Raw genomic sequence first — 26385 nt, 5'->3', positions numbered from 1 at the left:
GAGTCTGCCTAGGAGTCTTCTCTCCACCTTACTCATGTTTCCCGAGAGCTGCAAGGTCACTGATTTCTATTTATAGCCAGAGAAAGTTCACCTTTAAACAGTGAATGCCAGAAACCAAATCCCAGGCCTGAGATGCATGACCATCAGCTTTTCCTAGGGTCCCTCCACGCAGAAAGTTCCTAGGACATCTGCAGGGAACATCCAGTTCTAGTCCTCCAGATGTTGAACAATGACAAGATGTGCACTATTGTTATCTGAAGCCTGCAACGAAGTTCTGGTGCTTGTGTGGGCCGTCTTCCTCCATTTGCCAGTAGTTACCGAAAGGAGTTGTCCCTTTTCTCATGCCAAACAAGCTCAGGGGAATACTTATTTGAGCTAAGGAGACCTTAAGGAGAAGGCAGCGTGCAACCGCGTGCATCTGCCCTACTGAAGCCTCCTGAACTTTTTTTGCACTTGCACCTTTCACACTTGCATTTAGTACAACCAGCTCAGAATTCTCTTTGGGCTGATCTAGTAGGAGAAACAGAAAAAGCCTCAGAGCCCCGCTTACTTCAATTTCTTGCTGATCTTTGTGAATTCGACCAAACCAGCTTCCATGGGGAGAGTTAACTGCCCCGCCGAAATCATGAGCCGACAATCCTCGTAAGTGTGATCTGTGACGGGCACGTCCAAAGCGCTGCGATGAAAAGACACGCACACAAAATGAATTCAGCACTAAACACACCAGGGGCTGTTTCAAGCCACGGGCAAAGATGCTGCACAGCTGCCCCGAGGTTGCTTTACTCCAGGAGGCAGTTGCCCTAGCCAGCCTGAAGGGAGGAGGAGAAAATGGAGCTACTGCTGGAGAACTGCATCTGGGACGATTTTGACAGCATCCAAATAAAAAGCATGTTTAATAACGAGAGCATAGAAACTGCAAGGAAAAGACTACCAAAGATGCACTAAATGAAGTCATTACTTTGGTCTTTGCAAGAAATAGCTCGCCTCTAAGCAAATAAAAATAATTGATGAGTCCAGGCTCATCCCACTCCAATGTTTTGTTGTTCACCAAGGCCCACCAGAGGCCTCCAGGATGCTCCTGAGCAGGACATGGTGACAATCCCCTTCCTGCCGCTGTTCTCTAACTCAGGGTTCCTCAACCTCAGCCACTTTAAGATGGGTGGACTTCAACTCCCAGAATTCCCCAGCCAGCTGGCTGGGGAATTCTGGGAGTTGAAGTCCACCCATCTTAAAGTGGCTGAGGTTGAGGAACCCTGCTCTAACTGGGATTTGGAGGTAGAGTGTCCTCAACCTCAGGCAACACTGAATCTCACATTAATACCTGCTCTCTATGAATGTACCCTCTCCCTTTTAAAACCACACAAGTTCCTGGCCATCACTGTATCTTGTGGTAAAGAGTTCCAGAGATTAATTAGAGGATAGGTGAAGGAGTACTTTTGTTCTAAATCTCCCCCCAGTGAGCTTTGCTGGATGACCACTGATCTTAGTGTTTGGACAGTAGGAGAAAAAATTCTCTCTGGAAACAAAGGGAAAACAAAGTCCATTGAGTCATCATTTCCCATAATCTAAAAATGCTTTGTATGCACGTGGCAAATGAGGGAGGGAGGCAGGGAGGGAAGGAGGGAAGGGAGGGAGGAACGAAGGAAGGAGGGTGGGGTGAGTGTCTGTGTTAAAGTTACCAGATCCAGGCTGCAAAAATAAAATCTTTCCACCCCCCTGGTGTGCCTCTAGATTTTTTCAGCCAAGACGAAGCAGCCTGTGCACGCATCTCCGTTGCAGATAAAGAAATATTCCCCCACGAACACTGACCTTGCCATTTTGTTACGGACTCTGTTGGCGAAAAGGACCGGGTCTTTCTTTTCTGCCTCGGATGGGACATGAACAGGAAGAAACTGAAAAATAAAAAAGGGCAATTCAAGAGAAAGTGTATAAGGGGCCGACGACGTTTGCAGCTTTTTAATTAACTTCTCAGCCAGGAAAGATAAGCTATCTGCCACTAGAGGGGGCTGCATCCTTAATAAAAGAAAGCATGCTCTTTAAAAAATGTGTTATTTTGCACCATGTTCTGAAAATCTAATTGATTACTGAAGCAAGAAACAAACAAAATAAGTACTTGCCTGCCTGCCTGCCTGCCTGCCTGCCTACCTTCCCCTTCCCTTCCCTTCCCTCCCTCCCTCCCTCCTTCCTTCCCTCCCTCCCTCCCTCCCTTCCTCCCTCCCTCCTTCTCCTTCCTTCCTTCCTTCCTTCCTTCCTTCCTTCCTTCCTTCCTTCCTTCCTTCCTTCCTTCCTTCCTTCCTTCCTTCCTCCCTCCCTCCCTCCCTCCCTTCCTCCCTCCCTCCCTCCCTTCCTCCCTCCTTCCTTCTCCTTCCTTCCTTCCTTCCTTCCTTCCTTCCTTCCTTCCCTCCCTCCTTCCTTCCTTCCTTCTTCCCTCCCTCCCTTCCTCCCTCCCTCCTTCTCCTTCCTTCCTTCCTTCCTTCCTTCCTTCCTTCCTTCCTTCCTTCCTTCCTTCCTTCCTTCCTTCCTCCCTCCCTCCCTCCCTCCCTCCCTCCCTCCTTCCTTCCTTCCTTCCTTCCTTCCTTCCTTCCTTCCTTCCTTCCTTCCTTCCTTCCTTCCTTCCTTCCTTCCTTCCTTCCTTCCTTCCTCAGTTTAGTTTGCATTTGCTTTTACTATTGCAAATAAAATCTTTAATAACAATTATAGAAAAAAAGGTGCTATTGTGAAATTACAAACAGAAATCAGGCTGATGCCAGGTAACCCCACGCTTTCATAAAAATCAAAACTATCCTTTTTCAAAAATGAAATCAGCCACCGTCTGAGTGGTACCAAGGGAGACACATTTGCTGTTAAAAAGCATGCCCAAGGACCTTTGTTGAATTACAGTTCAGATACACGTTTTCTTCTCAGCTGAGCTAGCCTGCTGAGATCAAAGAGCTTGCTAAACCAGATGTGTGCAGAAGTAGTCATCTTCTCCATTTGCGCATGCTTAATATTTGGCCATCCAAAATACAGGACCTGGAGGAGACGCAATATATTGGACCAAACGCTAGCCAGCTCAGCTCCATGCAAACCTCCTCTAATGCATTTGAACTTTGGAGGAAGGCCAAGGACTTACTCTAAAGTCTTTTTAGACTTGGCAACATGCTGGCTGGGGAATTCTGGCTGTTGAAGTCCACACCTCCCAACATTTCCAAGCTTGAAAAACACTGCTCCAAATGGTAAACGTGGTTTAACCACACTGCACAGTATTTCTTTTCGTATAAATATGGCAAAAGGTTTGCCGTAGGCCCTCCCATAAACCACGGGGGGCTTAGCACACAGATATCGAAACAGAGCAGAATTTTGGACCTGAAGCTTTACACAGTCCTAGTTACAAAGCGAATCAGCCCGTGCTGAACTGTCTGCAAGAAGGTAGAGTTCTTCTTGAAGAGGAAAAACCGGTAAGCGAGAAACGGATGCAGTTTATTCTGTTTCACCAGATCGAACAACCGCCTTTCTTTTCTTCTTACCTCCACTTCAACTTTGGTAAAGAACTGGCACAAAGTCAGTACTAATGCCTGTTTGCTGGAAAAGAATTAAAAGATTTAAAAGGTTGCTCTGATGCATTCAGATTAACTCCTCTGAGGCTTCGGTTTTGAAAGCAAGCTAACCCGCCGTTTTAGAAGTTACACATCACCCACCTCCTTTATCTTTAACTGACCTGCTCCATACCTATTTTTGTGCACAACTATCTTGGGAAGCAGACTTTTGTTATGGCTAGCCTCTTCAGCTCAAAGGAGCTGTAGTCCAATCCATATGGAGGGGCAAAGGTACAGTTGACACTGACACCTCCCCTTTCCATATATTAAATCACAATATAATTTTGAATGCGTGGGTTGAGTGAACTCAGCAAACTGATATCCCCCAAAATCAGTTCACTGCAGAATGAAGACCTCTTAAGGCAATGTTGTCCAAACTTGGCCACTTTAAGATGAGTGGACTTCAACTCCCAGAATTCCCCAGCCAGCCATGCTGGCTGGGGAATTCTGGGAGTTGAAGTCCACTCATCTTAAAGTGGCTAAGTTTGGACAACACTGTCTTAAGGTTATGGCCCATAATCTACGATGCTGGTCCACTGCCAATTGGTAGATATATGTTTTCTTGATTTTCTTTATTATAGGACTGAGAGAACCACTCTGCCAGCTTCCATGCCTAAAGCCTCCCAACTCCTAGTCCAGCATTTTAACCACTATACAGTACATCACCACCATCATCATCATCATCATCATCATCATCATCTCCAACTCCTATTGTAAATCCTTTGATGTGGTATAAGTAACCATTTTAAAAAGACAATAATGCTCAAAACTGTTGCACTCAACTAACCCCGCCTGACATAAACAAGTCTCTAGAAAGAACATTTATGTTCACAGGATTTCACTTACAAGTTGTATCCCTGCCAGGTCCATGTCACAGTATCCTGGAGGAATTAAAGCAAAAAAGAGAGAGAAGTTATTAGAACATATGATCACAAAATGAATCAAGGCCAGGAAGTAAAGATTTTTCAGTCGCAAGCTGGAGGCTATGACGAGGAGGAAGGTGTGGTTTTGTGTTTTGAATAAAGCTAGCCCCAAACAGCTTTTAAAGGTCTCCACCAAATCTAAGGGCAGAAAGATTGGGTGGGCAATTTTGCTGGATTATGGACAAAGAAATTCTCTAACCATTTTTTTAAAGACAGGACTCTCTCTTAGCAATAACAGCTGCATTGCTATTGACCCCCCACTCCCCAGGAGGAATTCCCTCCTGATGTGGTCATTTGTGATTGAATTTTAATGTCAGAAGTCAAGGAGGCTAGAAATCACTCGGGAAGGAATGGCAGAATGAAAGACAAGACATTCACACACACGTTTGGCCAATGGGTCACTACGTCAGTCGAGAACCCCACACTTCCCCCATGAGAATTTCTCTGAAATTCTCCGAAATTCTCACGTCCTCTGAAATAAAGTTAGTGGAAGATGGTAACGTTTTTGCATCAAAAACCGGTACTAGAATGATAATTCCCAGAATCCCCAGCCAGCATGATAGAAGGAAATGCTTCCATATGATGTCCACACAAGCAGTGAAGGTTAATCATTCCTTCAGTGATGGATATATGAAAGGGACAAGCATGATTTCTCAACTGAAATTCACGTTTCATCTTGCCTCCTTTACATCTGAGCTAATTTACCGGTCACCAAAGTGTGCAAAGGAATTTCGAGAGAGAACCTCTATCTAAATTCAAAACTTACCAACTTGTTGGGGTATCGAACTAGCACGGGCTGAACAGGAACAGCGGGAATAAAAGCTCCTGAAAATAGAAGTAGTTTGTTGAAGGTGCCTGTATCTCTGGCTTGAGACTCCAGCACTCACAGAAAGTATGTAATATCTTCTTACCATGAAATGAAATGAACACGACGAAAGTTCCCCAAATGCCATTTTGGATTTCACCAAGTCCCCCATTTTCTATTTCCCCCATGACATCCATAACGAGTTGCTTGGAAATGTCTGACATGCGTACTTAACTGTTCCTTCTGGTTTTCAAAAATAAGTTATACAGCAAAGCCTTCCTCACCTTGTTTAAAAGTGATCAAACATGATCGGTTTGTACATGTGCCTTCTGGGAAAATCAATACCTGGAATGCAGGAAAGAAAAAGGAAGGAAGGAAGGAAGGAAGGAAGGAAGGAAGGAAGGAAGGAAGGAAGGAAGGAAGGAAGGAAGGAAGGAAGGAAGGAAGGAGAGAGGGAGGGAAGGAGGTAAAGCAGAAACACAGAGATGTCATTAATGTTTCATTGTTCTGCAAATTTGGCAATTCCTGCTTCAGGCCTGGATTGGTGATGATTCTTTCACAAAATTGTGGGGAAAAAAAATAGCAGCTGAGGAAGCTGATTAATCCAACTCCTAGAGGAGGACAATTAATTCCTGGAATTTCTGGTACAGACTAAACCATAACCTACTTTGAAGGTTTGTTTGTTTAGCTGTAGCTACGCTGTCCTACATTTCTAGATCTTCCAGAAGGTGGACAACTGCAAACCAAGCTATTGAATGTGAGATCGCATCATTTCTTGCCAGTGGCTATATTTGCTGGAGATGAAGGAACTTGGAGTCCTTATCTGGCTACCTGCAGTTTAGGTACCCATCTCTGTGTCCTGCCTGCCTTCCAACACTTGATGGAAGTTTCCTTTCCCTACAAATCAAACTCAGTTTGGCTCTGCTCTCCTTTAAAAGACATTGGAAAACACTGCATTACAACAGGGTGTCAACAGTCCAAGTCTTTTTAGAAGATAAAATATCCGCTTTCTGCCCTCTGACAGAGTTCCGTTCCACATATGAGGCTTAAAAAAATATGTGCCCTCACCTGTTAACTGGTCCTTTTGCCTGTATAAACCAAGATCTAACCAAGATCTTTAGCAACCTGATCCCATTTTCTGCTCTTGGGGCATAGTCCACTTGATTCTAGATGGCTTGAGGGAACCCCTTCCATCTGATCCCATCCACCCCACCATTGCTAAGATCATCCCAGGAGATTCATCCATGGTTGTCAAGATATTGACTCTAGGAGTCCTAGAGTTTCTAGAAGTTTCTGGAAAGCTTCTAGAAAGAGCTTTGGGGCAGCTTTTTAAAAAACCTTGAAATACACAGGCTGTTAATGGTTGATTATAGTAACACTGGTTTTAGGTTTTGACTGCAAATATATACAAAGGGCCTTCTTAATTATATCTATCTATTCATCTATCTAGCTACCGAAAAGTTTAAACACTGGGAGAGTCCAGTAAAATCCTTTCGTGCCACTAGAGGGCGCTCTAAATTCAGGCTGTTTTCAGCTATAGACATGAATTAGCAAGCCACCCAATTTCTCCTAAGGGATAACCTCCAGATACATTAAGCTACAATTCCCATTCTATCTTATACCCTCTGGAAAAGAAATGGCATTTTTAACTAGCAGGCATAACAGAGTCCTGACTTTGGTGGGCATATTTAGACCTATCATCTGGATTTACACATATCCATGCTTTGGGTAATAAACCAGAATTGGCCCCATCCACTAAACGTGGCTGAATTTGTGTATCACACTAAGATTCAGTTGCTTTTGGCTCAGCACAATGTCTGAACCTATCCAACCGTAGCTTTTTCAACAAACTGTGGTTGAGCAGCTGAGAAGTACCATCAAATTAGTGTCAACTCGGGAACTACATAGATCGATGTTCTCCAGGATGACCTGTCTTCAGCTTAGACTAGGCGTAAAGCCACAGTCTGGACAGAATATGGTGAAACAGACTGGCTCCAGTTGGCCAAGGAGTGTGACAAGTCTGCATATTCTCATCTTATTTATTCCACCTATTTGTTGAATATATATTGAGGGAAGCTGGATTTAAAATTGGAGGAAGACACATCAACCCGGGCTATGCTGATGACACTACCCCAATAGCTGACAATGCAAATGATCAACAATGTCCAATTCTAATCCACTTCAATCTGCTGATGACACCTTCAGTTTAGTTATGAGAGAAGGTTCACCATGCATGACCACATTAATGCCACCATACGAAGTGGAATGAAATACCCATCATTACATAATACCATTTCTTTTGCTTTTTCCATGCAGGAACTTACCCGAACTTATCCTATTTTTGCAAACGGGATGGAAGGAACCCAAATGTATAAAGGAAATGTGATGTTGGAGAAAACCAAATGGGCAGATTCAGCTTGACCTGGCCGTTGAGGATTTGAAACAATTCCCAAACTGTTTCTTCTAAAGGTAGCTCAGCTTTTCTGCAGTAAAGTGAACCTGCCTTCACCCAAAACTTTCCAAAGGTCCTGAGAGCTTTAAGAATGGCTGAGCTGAAGAAATGGGAGGTGGTACCTGAGGCCATTGCTCTCCTGAGGTTGCCCGCTTAGTTATTTCATGGATAGTATGCCTCCGTGAATCAGGGTCAGTTCGGGAGACCACCACAGGCTGGAGTGCATCAAGGAGCCCTGTTGAAAAGAGATATTTGCAAAGAGGTCAGCTGGGAAGAGAAAGGATGGTAGGAAAGGGGTTCACACACTTGAGTTTTGCTGAGACACCTACTGCCAAGAATGGGTGCCAAGAGATTTTCTTCCCTGGATACCACAGAGGGCAAGCCCGCCACGACACAAATGATGCTGTCGAAGAAGCTTGAGTGTGGGGCTGCTGCTAAGATTGGTGCCTCTTGAGGACTGGCGACTTTGCCTTTCACTTTGACATGGAAGCCCATCATGAAGAACAAGGCCCGGCCGAAGAAGACAAGGGCGGTGCTGGATACTCTCCTTGCACAGAAATAAAAAAGATACTTGTTGCTTTACTTATTCCTAACCCATTCTTCCTAAGTTCATCCTCAACTGGGGGGGGCATCATTCCAGCAGGTGATTATTTCCCAGTGACTGAAGTTCATAACCGTGACTCATGTTAAAATACACACAAATCAATATGCGGAGTTTGTGGGGCTTCCAGACGTTTTATTACCCAACGAGGCAACGAATCAGTGGGAAGGGGTGTGGGGTTTTCTGCCTGTTGATATCTCAGCATACCGTCATATGCTGTCTGTTTATACCTACAAAAATCAATATATTTCAACACATACAGAGTAATAATAGGCACCAATCAGGAAAACAAAATGGGTTGTGGTTCAAGCAGAAGATTTTCCTGGGAGACACGAGGGGCAATGAACTCTCCAATCTTTGAGAGTAAGGAGAGAAGACCAGGCTTGAAAGACAGATGGTGTTATCCTTGGTTCACAGGCTAATAAAATTAGAGATGATTGTGTTAAAAGCCAGCTGCAAGCTTTTCTGTTAAGAATGAAAGACCTGCCGTCTTACTGAATCACAGAAGTATTGTTAGAAAGACAATTTTTTAGAAGTTTCTTCTCTAATGTGCAATGAGGAAATGTTGGTTCTGAATAAGTGGGAAATACTTCAGTTGCTGGATTTTTTTTTCTTTTATGGTAATATTACAAATCTTGATACCTTGTATGATTTCAGTGCAGTAGTGTTGACATCATACCATTCAAGAATGACTAACATTCCATTATTTACGAAGCTCGAAGTATTGAAAATAAAAACAGAAAAGTAAAATTTCTACCAATATTAATGGCCATTTAGTTGGTGGAATTCTTGTAACCCCATCTCTTTCTGCTCCATCAATTTGGCTAAAGAGAAGTCTAACCACACTATTAACCCCCCCCCCCAAAAAAACCCCACAACCCAAACAAACTCATAAAGCCATGCAATTATGAAAACTGCGCAGTTGCAATAACACTATAAAACAAGGCAGTAGAATTCAGGGCAAATAATAAAGTCAATATTTGCCCTTGGTTACAAGACCGGGCAGCAAAGGAAACTAACAGGATGCGAAACTATGAGGAATGACTCAGTCTGTCTACCTCACAGAGGAAACATCAAACAGGTCATTCAATTTTTTCTCCGTTACGTGACAGCAGCTACCATGCTCTGCTAGCCAGATAAACATATTGGGCAATCATGCTCCTGTAGGGTTGGGTAGAAAACAGCTATTGTTAAACTCGGTGAGAAAGTTATGTTCTCTATTCATTATGCTGGCCTGGCCAATTAAAGTCATGTTGGGGGCTGCTGAAGCAGGAAATCTCAAAACCCAGAAGGTGGGAAGAAGTCACAAGCTTAGGACATCTCTCTGCTTCTTCCTCCTCGCTGCAATTTCATTATCCAGGCAGAAGACTCATTTTTCTATATTTAGTTTTCCGGTTGCAATGGTGAAACCCCTCCTAGAAGCAGTGTTACGTAGGGAAACCTGAGTCCTGTACTCAAGATTGTACTTTGGTACTGTAATGCTACATGTCAGCTAGCATTGAAACACACATCTTTCGATATGAAAAAAAGGAAGCTTAGAGTCGTGCGGATTCACCCAACTTTCAAAACCCAAAGGACAAGAATAGGACATTGCAAGCCTTGAGTTCTGCTTGCTATAAATAAGAAAAATTAAGTCCAACATGGCATATTGGTGAGAGCTTTTAATCCAGTTCTACTCAGGAGTAGGCACTGTTGGAATTTGGATAGATCTCTTTTGTTATCTGTAGGCCTCTGAGCACCGTTTGGTTCCTAAGCGATGTGTACAAACCCAAGCAGGAGGTGATTTCCCTTAGAATCACGTTTCATTTCAGGGCAGAATGAAAACTAAGAAGTATGTTGCTGATAATAAATATTCCATGAGTCAGTTACCTTAACTATCACACGTTCTGCGATGCCTTCATGAAAAGAAAAATTAAAATCTCTAGATATTCTCCATAACCGTGTTACCTTTTCCATCCTTGAAGGGGCACCGTGCCTTTTTCAGGGATCCAGGATGTCGCTAGAACCGCAAAAGGCCAGGCCATTAACAAAAGGAGCAGTATGCCCACAGCACGCAGAGGGAGAAGAATAAGGCCCAACAAGAAAGCCTGGGAAAGAAGTGACAAAGTTAAGAAGACATCTGGACAACTTCTGGGATTCATGACTTACTGTACATTTGACAATGTGCATCAGGGAACAATCTCAGTCGTATCATTTCCAGCCAATCCAGCGATAAGATCCAGGTTAACTAACTCAGTCTACTGCACTTGACTTTTGCAACATGGAGAAACTTGAGTTTGCCTTAGTATCAGATTTAGACCCAGATGTGACTAGGGCATTTTCAGAAGGATACACTCCACCTGAGTTGTGGGGTGCCAAATCTGGATAGAGCCCACAGTGGAGGAGTAGGAAAACTGGTCAATATGCTGTGTGTTGAGGCCAAGGCAAGGGTTGTCCTACACTGGAAGTTCTTTCTCAGTGGGATACATGGAAGGAAGAAGCTGCTTTTGCAGAGAGAGAGAGTCAGGAACAGGATTTCTCTTCTCAATCCCCATTTTTTGCTATCTTCTGGCCCACCAAGGTCCATATTTCCAATATCACTGTCTACTCTGTACTTCCAAGGGCTGAGGAGTTCAAGGCTGGTGCAAACCACCAGATATGGTCTCTCTTCAGATGAAAGTGCAAGCTTTCCTTTTTCATGACACTTATTTCCTTCAGCAAGATCCAATCAGCACATTCACTCAGACCTGACACCAGTTCCTCAGAGAAAAAGAGTCCATGCCCAAGATTCCTTGAGCCAATGTATGCTCCCTGTTTTGCCACCATTATTGCTCCCAATCCCCGTAGGATGGCATCACTGGCTACAAGCTCTGTTGAGGCATCGTTCAAACCCAAGCGAGATTCCCAGGTCCAGCCATTTTCCTAATATTTCATTTAGGACACACTGGCTGTCTTCACAGAACTTGTTTCAACTTGTCTGCTGGATTAAAACTTGTTCTAGGTTGATATTATCCACTGAATTATAAAATAACCAAAGTTAAAGTTAACAAGCTTTGTGGAGTCCTTGGGGTTCTCTGAGCTTGGCTGTGTTCTTCCAGACGTTTTGTTACCCGTCTAGGTAACATCTTCAGTGCTGGCATTACCCGTCTCGGTAACATCTAGCACTGAAGATGTTTCCTAGCTGGGTAATGAAATGTCTGCAAGAAAACAACCAAGCTCAGAGATCCCCAAGGACTCTACAGTTCAACCCTGAGCTACAGATATTCCCTTCTTTCGTTAACAAGCTTTGCATGTTATACAAATGAAGCTGCTGGGTCTTTCACTGATCTGGCTAAGTGTTTTGTGTAAACTCATCTTTTAAGCAATGCCTCTGGGCTAAGAGCCATCAATTTGGTTGAACAAGAGGAAACAGTTGACCACCAAGTATTTCTGAACACATATTTTCTCAAGAGCACTTCAAATACAAATCAACAGGCCTGGTTTGTTTTTCCTAAAAAGGGAAGTTCCTTGGATGATATGACAGAATGAGAACCAAGTTCAGGGACGGATGAAATGAACAGTCTGATCGCATCACATCTGAATGCTGGTGATGCAACAACCCAAACACCAAAAGATGACTTGCACGCGAAAATTAATTATTATAGCTCAAAACCCAGCATGGATGGAACTCCTTGCCACAAGATCCAGTGATGGTCACTAGCTTTAAAACCAGAGCTTTGGGGAATTCATGAAGGAGAGATTATGAGTAAATAGAGGGTGAACAAAAACTTTGAAAACTTAAGTAACTTTTAATGTCTCAGGTTAGGATTTAATCCATTAACCAGTTGCAGAGTGATATAGAAAATAATGTCCTAATTAATAACAGTAACTCAATGCTACCCACTCTAGTGAAGCAGAAGCGGGTGGGCAGGTTTAATGTAAATTTCAGAAACCTTTCACTCATAAATAGTAAGCTGCTTTGTTTCAGGATAGGGTTTCACTTGGCAAATGTCAGAAACATTAAATATTAATTTAAAAGTATACTCATATGTGACCCAGCACCAACGTCTTAGCAAAAAAGACTTTTTCTGCAATGCTTAAGACAGACAATGCATTGTAGAAATGTATTACTAATTCACTGCAAACTTTTTTTAAAAGGAGGAGGGAGGGAGGGAGGGAGGGAGGGAAGGAAGGAAGGAAGGAAGGAAGGTTGGTTCTTTGAAATGTCATCAGTGATTAGTAAGGGTCTGAACATCAAAAGTTCAGTTCAAAGTTGGGCTAAATGAAGAAGCCAGGGTGGCAATGTGAACATAAAGAGGAGGACCTGATGTTCCTTACTTCCAGGTTAAAAAATGTCAGATATGGGAAGAGATAACCTGAGATAGTAAGGGTTATCTATTTTTTAAATATTAAATTAAATCACACTTTTCTTCCTATAAACAGGTACAAAACAGGTACACTGCAAAGGGACAAGTGGGCTGAAGCTTTAATTCTGTGCCAAATCACAAACTAGAGCAATTAGTATCCCTGCAAGGTCTACCATCTCTATTTGTAACCTGCAGCTAACAGCTTTTTTTTTTCTTTTTTTCCCTTCCTTCAAAGATGACGCGCTTCTGAGGATATTGTTAAGTGGAATGCAGATTGCTCACCAGGGAAGTTATGAAATATTCTTCTGCCTGGGAGAGCTTTTCAGATCTGCCCAGTGCCCACAAAACAAACTTCAGATACCAGGCTGGAGGACTGAAAGATGCCAAAGGGTGTGTTCCAAAACTGAGAAGATGACAAATTCGCTGCAAGAAACTACCATTTCTTAGGAGTACAAAAGACCGTTTTTGAACTGCATTGCTCCTGCAATGTCCAGAAGGCATTTTCAGAACAGGATACCCACTTGCTTGTGGCTGGTTTTGACCTGGCCGCATTTTTCTGCACCATCCCTTTAAGCAAGTAGGGGCATTCTACAACTCAGTGTTTCTCAAGCTCAGCAACTATGAGACGTTAAATTTCTTTAAAGATACATTCTTTAAATTCAAATATAAATTCTTTAAAGATTTCTTTAAAGATCTTGAAGTTGCTGAGCTTGAGAAACACTGCTCTAACTGGAAAGGAAAAACCACTTGGAGTTTATTTCCCCAATAGACAGCGGAACATTTACTTGCAATTCACAACAGCCCAGCGATTACAGAGTTCTCGAAACAGATCCTTCCCTTCCCTTCCCATCAAGACATGACCTTACCATGCTCAAACCCCACAATGCAAAAAGGAACATCCGAGGAGTTACAGGAATTAAGCCACAGGGGATCAGCCATGTGGCAATTCCTCAATTACAGTAAACTAATCTTGCAACTAGAGGAAAGAAGGAGGTAAGATCACCCAAGGCATCTAGGATAATTCTTGCAGAAAGGAAGGAGCATTTATTGGTTGTAAGCTACTGCCAGCCAGATGCTGTCAGCCTTGTGAGGTAGTCCAGGCAAGAAGCACATCCAGAAGTATTAGCTCTATCTTTATTGTAAGGTTATATTGACAGAATCTTGCAAGTCTGAAAGGACATCTCTCCCCCTTCGTCTTTACACTCCAAGAAACTAGGGAGTGTCCCTTCTCAGACATTTTTCACACCCCCGTTTCCTTCTGTGGGCTCAGCAGCCTCTTATCTGACCGTTGTCTAGTCTGCAGCTCTTCCTCCTGTCTCCCAAGGTCATTCCCACAGACTGTTACACTTGTGAAGGAAAGCTCTTTATGCATTGTTACCTGGTGGTAAATGAAATAGCTCATCTGGTTCTCACTGGGACACCTGCAGGGAGTTTTCTTTAAAGTCCCATCTGCCAAGCTAAGAAGCTAGAACTCGCATATCAAATTGTATTTTTGGCCAGGGTTGAGCAACTTTTGAGTGTTGGTGGTTGCATTAATATTGGGGAGAAGGAAAGTGCCAATGGGAGTGAGTTTCATTAGGGACCGGGCTGGGATTTCCCCTTTTAATACAGGCTGTCAATGGAAGAGATGATTTCTTTTTTTAAAAAAAAAACTATATTAAGCCTATTTGGAGCTTACATTATAGCTTTTCTAAGTTTCCTGCCTCAATATAGCAGAAAACCAGGCCACCCATGTTTGGTAATTGTGCTTCTGAATTTCAGTGATTCAGTGAAACAGGGTACTGGAGCTGCTAAAAATGAATAAAAACTTAAAAAAACGAAGGGGCACGAATTGTCCATCCTTGGTCTACAATAAGGTCTCTTTGATAAGCAAGCAAGCAGACAAAAACCACTCGCAATTTTTGGTCTATACTGTATTAAATAAATACAAAAGAAAAAAGGTGGTTTTTCCCCCCCTCTTTGTATTTATGTATTAAAGAGATTTTTTTTTTCTCTTTCTCTTCAATGTGAGATATTTAAATTGGTCCCATGACTTTGTGGATGGGCGGCAGGCAAGATTTTAAGAGTTTAAAACCTTCTGGGAGAAAGCAGCAAAGACTAATCTGAAAGCAATCAAAAATGTCAACTTCCTTTCTTAGAATATCAGGTTGTACCTGTTCCCTGAGAAGAGTTGCAAGCCAAACAACACAGAGGGGAAAACTACAAACTCAAGAGGAGAATTAAATCTCTATGTTTTAAAACTACCCAACTGTAGTTTTGAGTTGCCCCAGCAATGTATAACTAATATTACCAAAAAAAATAGCAGCATTCGCATGGACATTTTTTTTGTGGGGGGGGGAGTGGACTCCCCCATCTTTTCTTCTAAGACTTTTTTATAGGGGAGAATGAATATATTTGCAAACGCTGGGTGTAGAAGAGCACGGAGATAACCTTGAAGAAGGTAGGCAGCAGCCATGACAAAAATATCAGCCTGGCCCAGAAAGACAGGAGCGGGTGAGAAAGAAACTCAAGATTGGCCAGCCTTGACTCTCTTTGGTATAAAGACAGAAGGAATGAGAAACTCTGCCAGGCTTTCCAGATTCTGTAATTATAGCTCGATCAATATAATAGTGTTCTAATATGTCCTGTGGTCTCTGTTTCCTGACCTGGCCTGCCTCAAAGAGCTGACATCAGGATTTCCTCCCAAGCCTGCCATCTGTCCCCAATCCCTGGGAGTTGTTGTCCTGGAGACATTCCAATCTGAACTCCCTGCATCAGCATTAGAGGAGACCTTGTTTGCTCCTGTTTGTCCTATTTCCAGCACAGGCAATTCCCTTTGCAGACGTGGATGAAAATGGGCAAAAGTAGTCTCCGTTTGTCTTGCAAAAGGAGCAGACGTGTGCTTTTACCTATAGCCATCTTCACTCCTTTCAACGAGCTTCCATGCCTTACAACACAGCACCTACGACCCACCCCACCTTTTGAGCAGCGTTTACACGTCTTAACATTTCTCCATCTTTTTCCCAACAATATGCCACATAAGTACACAAATTCATCTAATTGCTCTAGGGTTTTTTTCTTGGCCATATATGTACAATCTGCAGTTATTCACTCCATTTTCCCTGTGAAATAAAGCTGCCTCTTAGATAAATTAAGCTGCGGATCTGTACTCCAGCCTAGGAAACATTTCCTGCCCATTATTTGCATTCTTGGCTAATAATGTGGTGTTTCCTTATAGAGAAGTACAAGTACGTTCACACCCCCAACTAACAAACCACTTGCACCATCATCTGCATTCTTCATATTTTCATCAACGGACCGGCCAAGGGGACGTTACGCATCACCGTCTGACTCCTGCCGTAATGCTGAACCATGCTAAGCGTTCATCGTATTCTCATCCATGCTTTACTTTCAACAATTTCCCTGCTGGAATTTCTACAGAGCTGTTATTTCAACAAAGTTTCGAGTCACATGCCAAGGAAATGAAAAATAAATAAATAAAGGACACCTTACTTCTGGAAGCTCTGAATAAGGCTAGTATTTGTATAGCTCAGCCGCGAACCAGACTCCGTACAAGATGATCTCAGTACAAGAGATGGGAAATCCTGTCCTGCAGAGATGAGAAGCTAATAAATCTTAGCTGTCAGCACAACTGAAGAGGCCCTCTCCATATAAACTAATTAAAACTAAAACATAACCCAGGATTTGATGTGCGACTTGCATAGAGAATGAGTTGCTCTAAAGGAGCGAAAGAAGACAGAGGGGGTTCCATTGCAATTCTTGTTTAATAAGTTCTCTTTGCTGCTAAACTAGGAACATCCTGTCCTGGAATATAAACCTTTGCAAAAGGGGAAGTCTGAAGAACATTTACAATTCAGAAATGTGGAAGGTAAGACCAGATAAATACCAAAGCCAGAGAGCGATCCATGATCAGAGACAACTGCTGAGCGGGCTATACAGTGGAGTTTACTGTAAATCTCCTTCTTCTATCAGAATTTTAAAAAATAACATGAAGATGTTAATCTAGGGCCTCTGGAATTCAGAGCTTTGTTCTAAGCATCCGAGTTCTGTTCCCCTTCTGTACTTCCTTCAGCAAAGCAAGAGCATTTTCTACATTCACTTCCGTATCTCTAAAATTGTATGAAAAGCAGCTTATTTCATAATAGCATTGCAAGAACAGTGGGCAAGAGGGGAGAGCTCTTTGGAAAGAAAAAGGCTGTACTAATTCCTCAGGCACAAGTCCAACAGGTGCAGCCATCCTCATAATTCCATCATGAACAAGCTGCAGGAGAATCCTTGCTTTAACCAGCTTGTTTCCTTCCTTCCTTCCTTCCTTCCTTCCTTCCTTCCTTCCTTCCTTCCTTCCTTCCTTCCTTCCTTCCTTCCTTCCTTCCTTCCTTCCTTCCTCCCTCCCTCCCTCCCTCCCTCCCTCTCTTTCTTTCTTTCTTTCTTTCTTTCTTTCTTTCTTTCTTTCTTTCTTTTTTTCTTTCTTGCAAGTCAGCAGTAAGATGAATCAAAGGCTATTAATCATAATCACTATATGGTTCACCTCAGGCACAAGTCCAACAGGTGCAGCCATCCTCATAATTCCATCATGAACAAGCTGCAGGAGAATCCTTGCTTTAACCAGCTTGTTTGTTTCCTTCCTTCCTTCCTTCCTTCCTTCCTTCCTTCCTTCCTTCCTTCCTTCCTTCCTCCCTCCCTTTCTTTTTCTTTCTTTCTTTCTTGCAAGTCAGCAGTGAGATGAATCAAAGGCTATTAATCATAATCACTATATGGAACCTCCACATGCTGAAGCAATCTATCTCTGTTGGATGCTGCTTTTGGGATTATTAAGGAAAAAAAACCAAACAGAATGTTGGACCAAATTCTAGCAAAGCGTCCTGGCAGGTTCTTGCACAAGGCCATATCTTTGAAAACGCAAACACTTTGGAAATGGAAAGTTGCCCTATCCTGCTACAAAAGTGGAAATCAAATCCTGCAAGGGAGGACTGAAAAAGAAAAAAAAGGCAGGCTGAACAAGATCAGGAGAAAAGACCCCTAAGATTTGACCACAGTCTCTATCAGGACAGAGTCATTGGGAGCTCGGCAGCCTACCAAAGTAATAAATAAATATCTGTAAAGTTGTTCTGCCCAAGGACCACAGAGCGGACTTAGACCTAAGAACCAAGTCATTCCAGCTAAAATTTTAGAAGACTTTTCTACAGGGAAGAACCAGACCCCTTGAAAACGCCTTGGGAACTGTTGTGGTGGCACAGGATGGTACAGGATGGTGAACTTTATTGTGGTCTTTGACCCCCCTCTTCCCACACCGAGTGCGTCCAAGCCAAAGTAGAAGCCTCCTCTTTCAGAGGTGCTGGGCAGGGGGGCTGCACTCTCCCCTGGAAATCCTAGCCCAAGCAAGAATTTCTAGATGAACTCTAGAACCCCACCCAGCCCATAACTAGAACCCCACCCAGCCCCATGACTCTAGAACCTCATCCAGCTGAGTCTAGAACCCCACCCAACTCTATGTCCCCCATCCAGCTCTATGACTCTAGAACCCACCCGCCTCTATGGCTCTAGAACCCCGCTCAGCCCTGAGCCTAGACCCCCCAGTGCTGTGACTAGAATCCACCCAGCTCTATGAGTCTAGACCCCCACCCAGCTCTATGTTCTAAAGACGGTGGGAGGGCTGCTCCTGGGCAGAGCCGAAGAACCCAGCGCCGCCCCGCCCAGCTTCAGCTTTGTGCTTGATTAAAAGCCTCCCCTCCCCGCCCCCGAAAAGGAACCGTCCCAAAGCAGAAAAAGGATCTGTAAGCCCAGAATGTCTCTCTTTCGCAGGCCTGCCTCCCTCCCTCCCTCCCTCTTCCCCGACACAACTCCACACCGCTCAGATGCAGGACCGCCCTAAAGCACCCGGGGGTGCAAACCCGACCCCCGGAGCTTGGAACCCCGAGCGGGAGCCTCGCCTCGCCTCGCCTCGCGCCCCGGGGCCCGCTCCTTGGGAGTCCCGAGACGCCTGGCGGCCGGGGAGTCGCCCGAGGGCGAGGCAGGTGGAGCGCAGCAAGGCGCTCGCTCGCCGCCAGCGCCGCGTCGCGCTCCACGGAGACGCTGAGCCGCCCGGGCTCCTCTCCGCGGGGCCGGCGCTCCGAGACTTGGGCGCCCCGCGAGCAAGCCCCGGGGAAGGGGAGCCCCCGCCGCTCGCCCCCCGGACGCAGCTCTGTCGCCTTGCAGCGGAGCTCCGAACGCGGGAGGCATCCCGCGGGAGGCAGTTCAGCGGGACGCGCCCGCTGCTCTGGTCCTCGCTCCGGCTGGGGCGCGGGCTGCACCGCCCCCCCGTCCCCGCCGAGGTCCCCTCCCCTTGTCCCATACACACACACACACACACACACAGACACCCGCCACGGGTGTCTTCAGGCGCTGGTCCAGCGCTCCTCCCGCCCGCTCCCCGCTCCTTCCCTACCCAGGATTTCTCCTTGGCGCCCAGGCGCGTCTCTTGCACGAAGGGGTTGAGCACCAGGGGCGAGGCCAGCGACTGCTGCCTGGGCAGCAGAAACAGCCGCGGCAGCGGCGGCTGCTGCTCCTCCGGCGGCGAAGGCAGCCGCGCCATGTCGCCGGGCGCCGATCCGCTGGGCAGCGTCGCCACCGCCGCCGCCGCCTCTGGGCACCGAGTCATCGCGCGCGGAGAGAGGCGCGGACCGCGCGGCGACGGCCCCTCCCTGGCCGGCCCCGAGGCGCCTGCGCGGCACACCTCGACCTGAGCCGCGCCAGAGGTGGGGGGCGAAAGGTAAAGTCCGCTCCCCGCTTCTCGGCCTGTCGGGCGGGGTTTCCTGGGGTTTTCCAGGGGAGGCCCCCGAGGGCGAAAGGAGGTCGCTCTTTGGATCGTCGGGAAGGCAGGGCGAGCGAAGGGGCTTCTCCTTCCCTTCCCCAGTTTAAATCCTCCATCAGTGTAGCCCAGTGTTTCTCAACCTCGGCCGCTGGAAGATGGGTGGACTTCAACTCCCAGAATTCCCCCGCCAGCTTGGCTGGCTGGCTGTATTTTTTTTAAATATTAAATATTAAATATTTAATTAATAATTAAATAATTAATTAATAATAAATAAATAATATTTAAATATTAAATATTGACTGTATTTTTTTTTAAATAAGTGAATATGTCAAGAATGGTTTCTCATTGGTTGGGGGGGGGCACACGCCAGCAGAGTTGAGTTAGGCATTTCCCAAATGTTTGACCTGCTGAGCCCAAAAGGTTTGCCTTCCCCGTCTCGGACTCCTTAGGATTTTGAGATGGGAGAGAAAAAAGGAGGAAGGATTTCTCTGCCTGCAAATCCTCCTCTGGAGTTTTACAGTCCAGATGGGAGGCCTTTAGAAAAGCGGAGAATGAGAGGTTGGGACTGGTTGGCAACCGAAAACAGCAATTTCCTCTCTGGATTTGACCTGCTGCTGAGGATCATAACATGCAACTCTGGAAAATTGACACTTAGGTGTGAGCAGAAAAGGAAGTAGAACAGGGCTGTCCCCTTTCTCAGGCACTTGGCTCTCTGCTGATTCAGGCAGCGGGGCTAAAAATAGCTGTTCAAGCAGCTTAGGCCTGTTTTTTCTTTTCTTTTCTTTTCAAGATTAGTTGTCAATGGTAGTGGCTACGCCTGGTTGCAGGCACCAAGAAGTGCCCCTGTGTGTTATTAATATAGTCATTACATTTATCGTCTGCCTTTCAGCCCGCAACAAAAACCTTTAAAAAGCCCTCCAAGAGCAAAAACAGAAAACCTAAAATAACAAGGTTGCTTTTTTTAAAAAAAAAATAATGCTTAGTAACGAAATCAGCCAAAAGGAAGTAAATAATAAATAACCACACACACTGAATCTGAGCCCATGCATCTTGCTTATCGGCTGCGAGATATCCGGATGGTAAAAATGTAATTCTCCGCTGCTATCTCGCCTCAATTCTGCAAGGAAGAGTAGGAAGAATTTCAGAAGCAAGACTAGAAAGTCTCTTAAGGTGACCGGAACATTTTGAAAGGGGTTGCTTCTGCCAAATTGTGGAATCAAAACGCAGGAGAAAACAAATAACCAAAGCTCCATTGCAGTGTTTATCGAACAGACGTACTGGAGGGGATCCCACCAGAAAGATAATGAGAGATACCTCTGCAAAGAAAAGAGATGCACTGATATACATTTCAGAAAAGGGGAAGGATGATGCAAACATATATAAGTAACAGGTCTTGGGTTACTTCTTGCCTTTCTGCTAGCTACTATTTACAAAGAAAAGAATTGTCTTAGGGAGAAGAAGCAGATCAAAGGAAGGAGGGCAATTTAGGGTGCCAAATGCCAGGAAGAAGACATCCTTCAGGACAGGTTCTTGTGTTGACACGGAAATGTTCTGATAACAAGTCACAAGTTGGTGTGAACTGGAGATTAAGCTAGCTCCAAGGCTGTTGCAAATTTCTCATGTTTCAATTTGATGTACACGCTCCCATTCATCTGACAACTGGTTTTCCTCCCATGCTATATTTCTGGACTGTAAAAATATAACTCTTTGCTGCCTTCTTGCCTCAATTCTGCAAGGAAGAGTAGGAAAAATTTCAGAAGCAAGACTAGAAAGTCTCTTAAGGCGACTGGAACGTTTTGAAAGGGGATGCTTCTGCCAAACTGTTGACACAAAGGATGTTGAAACACCAGCACCTGCCATGTTCATTGTTTTCTTATTTAGGATCTGCAACCAACTGCAGATAAGTAGTAGATCTCTTTTTAAATTTGCAGAAAGAGGTTGGCCCAGCTTCAAATCACTTAGGAATTTGCTGGAATGTACAATTTGACCTGAGGTGCCTAAACTTTTCCACACAACTGTAAGCTTATTGAATAAGCAGCTATGGACGATTAGCAGCAACACCAGCAGAGTATAATTATAATAACATGTGGGGAATGTTATTGACTTGACAAAAATGCTCTATACGTCCAAAACTAATGCTGTGGCCTTGCGAGTAATGCCATCAGTAAAAAAGGATTCCTCCGGTGCCAGTGGCATAATTATTACAAATTGGAAGTGTGTAGCCCAGAACAGTTGAAGTGGCATATACAGTGGTGGAGATGAACCGCAGTGCAGGAGACACTGTACTACTTTTTCTCAGTCAACCATCAAAGGCAACAAATACAGGAACATCAAAAGAACCAATGGTGTTGGTGGTCACCAACTGTTGATAAAAGATGTCAGGGGAAGGAGGAGGACAAGGTGGGGAGAGAAATAAATCTGTTTTTAGCCAGAAGTGTCCACAGGGGCTCAAGAGGAAGCAAATGAAGGAGGCATCAGTGCCCTTTTGGATTGCACATCATAACATCACATGTAGGTTATGAAGGGGCAGAGCTGGTCCCATGAAGATGATGCTCCTTTTGTCATGTTGATGAGAGCATCAGCCCCTTCTGGATGTGTCTCTATCTAGCTTTGCCCTTTGCATGGAATCCTCAGGGAATCCATTGGTTCTGCCCAACAGACTAAGCCATAGAAAAATGAAGCAAGGTTAGAATTAACCAATTTGGCATGGTGCATGAATGCAGCTACCGGGTTTGTAACTGAACTGGCCAAGCCTGTGAACACAGGCCCTTTGCCTTTGCTGTTTCCTGACCATCTTGATTCAAAGCAAAGGGATTCTTTAAGCTTGGTCCAAAATCAGTGTGGCATTTCAGATCTTTGCCTTTCAGCTCCAAGCATTGCCCACTGTCCCCTTTGATTGTTAGGTGTATTAGAAAATGTCCTATACCCAGTGCTGGCAGATGCCTCAGTTTCCTGATGGGTGTCTTGAAAGTAATAGCCCAAGGAATGCAGCCTTCTAAGCCTTTTAACATGTGAAGGCAAGGAAAAGACCTTAAATGACCCGTTGCCCCCTGCGCCCGAGACAGGGCAAGATTCCTTTCAGCTCCAAGTTTCCCTTGGGGGAGCTCCACGCCTGAAGCCCACCTGCTGAACCTCAGAGGTGCTGTTCAGGGTGCTACCTAAGCTTTGCTTGGGCAGAATCTAGACCTCCCGGGCATGCCCTATTTCATGCAGCCTTTAGACATTCTGGAGGAATGAACCGGAAAAGAAGTGGATGGAACCAGGTCAGAAAAAACGAAATGTGTCTTAACCAAGTTTCATTGAATGCACGTCCCATTCACTAAATACATTCAGTAGGATTGCCTCCCGTAGATTTAATTATGCATCCTTTTTATCATGTTGAAAATTATACTTTTGTAGCAAATTAGTGGAGAGACTCAGGGTTACAGGTCTTCAGGTTTCTGAACTTATACGAAGGCCCATTTATAGCAGAGGATGGAAAATCTTATCGTATATAGGTTGAAACATCACAAATTCTTTGGACTACTTTCTTTTACACCATTGATTCACTCTGACGTGTTACTACAATTAAAGTCCCAACTGCAACCTCAAAATTTCTTTCTCAATTAGTAATAGCCAGCCCCCAGCCCCCCTCCCCAATTTAACAGGAAAAAAATTAAAGAAGCTTAAAGAATTAAAAGGGAGTCTCAAGCAGATTTCTAACTAATTAGGGATGGGGGGTGGGTGGAGAAGCAACAGCCATTTGAAAATCTTGAAAGGGAATATCTTCACTCTTAGCAATTAAATAATAACATTTAGACATGGAATGTGCTAAATACCATTTTGCAATGAGATTGTAGAGTAGAAGTGGCTTACTTCAATTGCTTTATCCCAAATTCTTCAAAAATTAAATTATAAATTGTAGTATTATTCGTGACAATTTTAACCCATGTTATGTATTGTTTAGAAAACTGTTTATAATAGCTCTATAAAATAGTCAGTATATTGTTATGTTAGTCCATTTTATCATTTAAAGGAAAGAATATTATCCCCCACCTATCTATCACCAAATGAATGCACAGTAACTTTCCTAGCAATAACAAGCTCACATTTCCAAAGTGAGAAGGACATGGATTTGAAAGAGCAAAACTCTTTTTTTTTTTTGCAAATAATTTTATTAAAAGTTTTGAATAAAAGCTAAGACAAACTAGAAGAAAAAAGAAAGAAAAAGAAGAAATGTAAGAAAAAAAGAAAAAATGTATAAAAAAGAACAAAATTCTAATCCTTGTGACTGTTCAAACCACAAGGAGATCGACATCTTGGATCAACATCGAACTCCCAGTCAAACCTTACAGTGTTGTTGTAAAAGTGGAGGCAAGTTCTAAATGTCACCTGTGCTCCATGATGGAAGGGCAGGCTAAAAATGTGAACAATCAATCAATCAATCAATCAATCATAGTCTAATTAAAACAAGAAAGGCATCTTCAGCCCAAGCAATTCAATTAAATATGTAATATAATGGCCTGCAATGTCATCCTTAATATGCTTAGTGTTTATAGGCAACGACTTGGTCAGTTGGATCTTGATAGGTACTTCAGGTGCGCACTTCATTTCTTTCAAATGCATTTCATTGTGTTGGCATCTTTTGCTTTGGAAGTAGACGCCATCTAGAGGTTGTGTTGAAGCATTGCGGATTGATTGATTGATTGATTGATAAACAGCCAAAGGAGGGGGGAAGTAAGATTTACAATAAATGAAAGAACTAAAAGAAAAGCACCAGCAACATTTAGAGCGCAGCAGAGTCAACTGGATGCGTAGGTCAAACTCAGCTAGGAGTAACGTGGTATTAAAGGTATCAGGATTTGCTACACTGATTGGAGGGAGGAGCAAAGCAGTCCACAGTTGTGAAAGTGAGAGAGGAAGAAGAAAGAATGTGGGCTTACCTGATTGTGGAGCAAACCCACCAGTTTCTAACGGCCATAGCTATAGCTAGGAATTTTGTGACTTCCTTCAATGTTTCTGTGCAGTGGTCTTGCAGCAACGGAACTATAATTGTTGGTTCTGACAGATGAGAAGACTTGGTAATGAGTGGGTCAATAATATCACAACACCAGGCATGATATACGGGGCAGTCTAGCAACACAGGTGTCACAGACTCAATATTGTCTGCATGTGCAAAGGAGATCCTGACAAGGAATGTTATGATATCTATCTGTAGTGTAGTGTACAGGGGTAGGGACCATTAAGGGCAGGTCATCAGATTGCTCTACTGTGAAGGACCTTCACTGAGAAACATATAATTAAATATATCAGGGTGTAAAAAGTACATACAAATTTGTGATAGCAGAGATGTAAATTTTTTAATCTATGTTTTGGGACATCAACATCCAAAACTCGCCACTTAAGTTCAACCAACTTGGGTCACTTATAGAGCATTAGATCCAGCTCTCAAAATGGGTGGGCTGTAGCCCTTTGCCAGTGTTTCTCAACCTTAGCAACTTTAAGATATGTGGACTTCAACTCCCAGAATTCCCCTGGCTGGGGAATTCTGGGAGTTGAAGTCCACATATCTTGAAGTTTCCACAGGTGAGAAACATTGCCCTGTACCAGTGTTTCTCAACCGTGGCAACTTGAAGATGTGTGGACTTCAACTCCCAGAATTCCCCAGCCAGCATGGTTGGCTGGGGAATTCTGGGAGTTGAAGTCCACACATCTTCAAGTTGCCAAGGTTGAGAAACATTGCCCTTTACAGTGGCAGCAAATCCCACATGTTGCCAGAAAGCAAAGCTGCAATCTTTTATCAGTCCTGCAGATGACACTGTTTGTTCATTTTACTTGGCTGGGCCAGTGAGCTGAGCACAAACAACGGGATAATAGGATGTCAGGCTGGTCTAAAAACAACTTGAGAATTCTGGGAGTTGTAGTTTTCCTCTTTTCTGCAAGCCCCTAGATTAAGGAAGGCATGTTTAGAAACATGCCGTATGTGCTACAGAAATCAAGCCTTCTGTGCTTGATATCAAATATTGAAATACACAAATAGAATTGCAGAATCCTGAAACTGATAAGGATGAGTGCTCAGAGCAGGAATCCAAATTCAGGCATCCTCAAGAGGTGGGAAATGATGATTTGGAGAGTTCAGAACATTTCTGGAAAAGAATCCACAATTCCAAAGGTGAAATTGTTGAGGGTATTTAGACTTTGCAAGGTTAACTGGGTTTTGTATAGTTTTGCAGGTCGATATGGGGTGAGCTATGAACAGTAAGTAAAAGCAGGTACAGTCAGACTCATGAATTTGTGACAATTAATTGCACTGGGTGGTCTTTGTCCTTGTTAACCCCTGGGGGGGCAAAGCTATGCAATCAGCTGCACAGCGTGGAAATTCAAGGACATACCTACTGTGACAATCCAAGAGAACTGAAATGCCTGCTTTGCTAAAAGAGGGAGCCACGTAAGTTAGAAAGATATCTTTGTCCGGTTGCTGAGTTCCTGGGCTGTGCATTATTACCATTAATTATTCTTTCAAAGTTGAGGTTTATGTTGGCTCCAGCAATAGGATCTTTGTAGCCAAACAGGTTAGTCATCGTCTGGAATGAGCCCATTTCCTTCCCTCTGGAGACACATCTTGAGGCACGGTATTGGTCAATGACAAGCCGTTAAGAGAATTCCTGGAAACAATGCCCACTTTATTGACTTTCTTGGAGGAGGGTAGGAAAGTTGATTGTTGACTTGACTTCTTCACCCTGCTCTGATACGCATGTTTTATCTTGGCTGGCATGAAGAAAAAAGGGAGAAAATGTTACCCATTGGGAAGGATTTTAGCTGAGGACTGGGAAACTACACTGAAGTCAGATCTTTGCCTCGGTGGTCTTCACCAAGTGTCCTCCAACTATTTCCAGATTAATTAATTGGATTACACTGATCGTTTTTGTTTATTA

The 26385-nt window shown here is 43.9% G+C and overlaps 1 protein-coding gene across 3 annotated transcripts in view; it reads right to left on the bottom strand.

Annotated features, from left to right (window-relative positions):
• The window catches only part of LPCAT2 (lysophosphatidylcholine acyltransferase 2), a 28863-nt gene extending 9414 nt beyond the window's left edge, over nucleotides 1-19449 (bottom strand). Inside the window, exons 1-10 of one of the 3 annotated variants that reach the window (XM_088136161.1) lie at nucleotides 19106-19449; nucleotides 10304-10443; nucleotides 8085-8302; nucleotides 7878-7990; nucleotides 5588-5648; nucleotides 5265-5323; nucleotides 4422-4456; nucleotides 3507-3561; nucleotides 1810-1892; nucleotides 551-676 (exon numbers count right to left, since the gene is read on the bottom strand). In XM_088136161.1, coding sequence (XP_087992287.1) covers nucleotides 551-676; nucleotides 1810-1892; nucleotides 3507-3561; nucleotides 4422-4456; nucleotides 5265-5323; nucleotides 5588-5648; nucleotides 7878-7990; nucleotides 8085-8302; nucleotides 10304-10443; nucleotides 19106-19318 — 1103 coding nt within the window. In that variant the 5' untranslated portion in view covers nucleotides 19319-19449. Of the gene's footprint in view, nucleotides 1-550; nucleotides 677-1809; nucleotides 1893-3506; nucleotides 3562-4421; nucleotides 4457-5264; nucleotides 5324-5587; nucleotides 5649-7877; nucleotides 7991-8084; nucleotides 8303-10303; nucleotides 10444-16173; nucleotides 16984-19105 lie in introns of those variants that run through there. The other 2 variants (XM_088136160.1, XM_088136162.1) reach the window with 2 other exon arrangements.
• Between the last annotated feature and the right edge of the window lie 6936 nt (nucleotides 19450-26385).

Source organism: Python bivittatus, unplaced genomic scaffold, assembly GCF_059951505.1.
Source record: "Python bivittatus isolate LINGU-HERP-01145 unplaced genomic scaffold, Pbiv_v1 ctg000190_np1212, whole genome shotgun sequence".
NCBI lineage: Eukaryota > Metazoa > Chordata > Lepidosauria > Squamata > Pythonidae > Python > Python bivittatus.
Note: the sequence above shows the minus strand (reverse complement) of the source record. Positions and strands in the feature narration are given on the sequence as shown.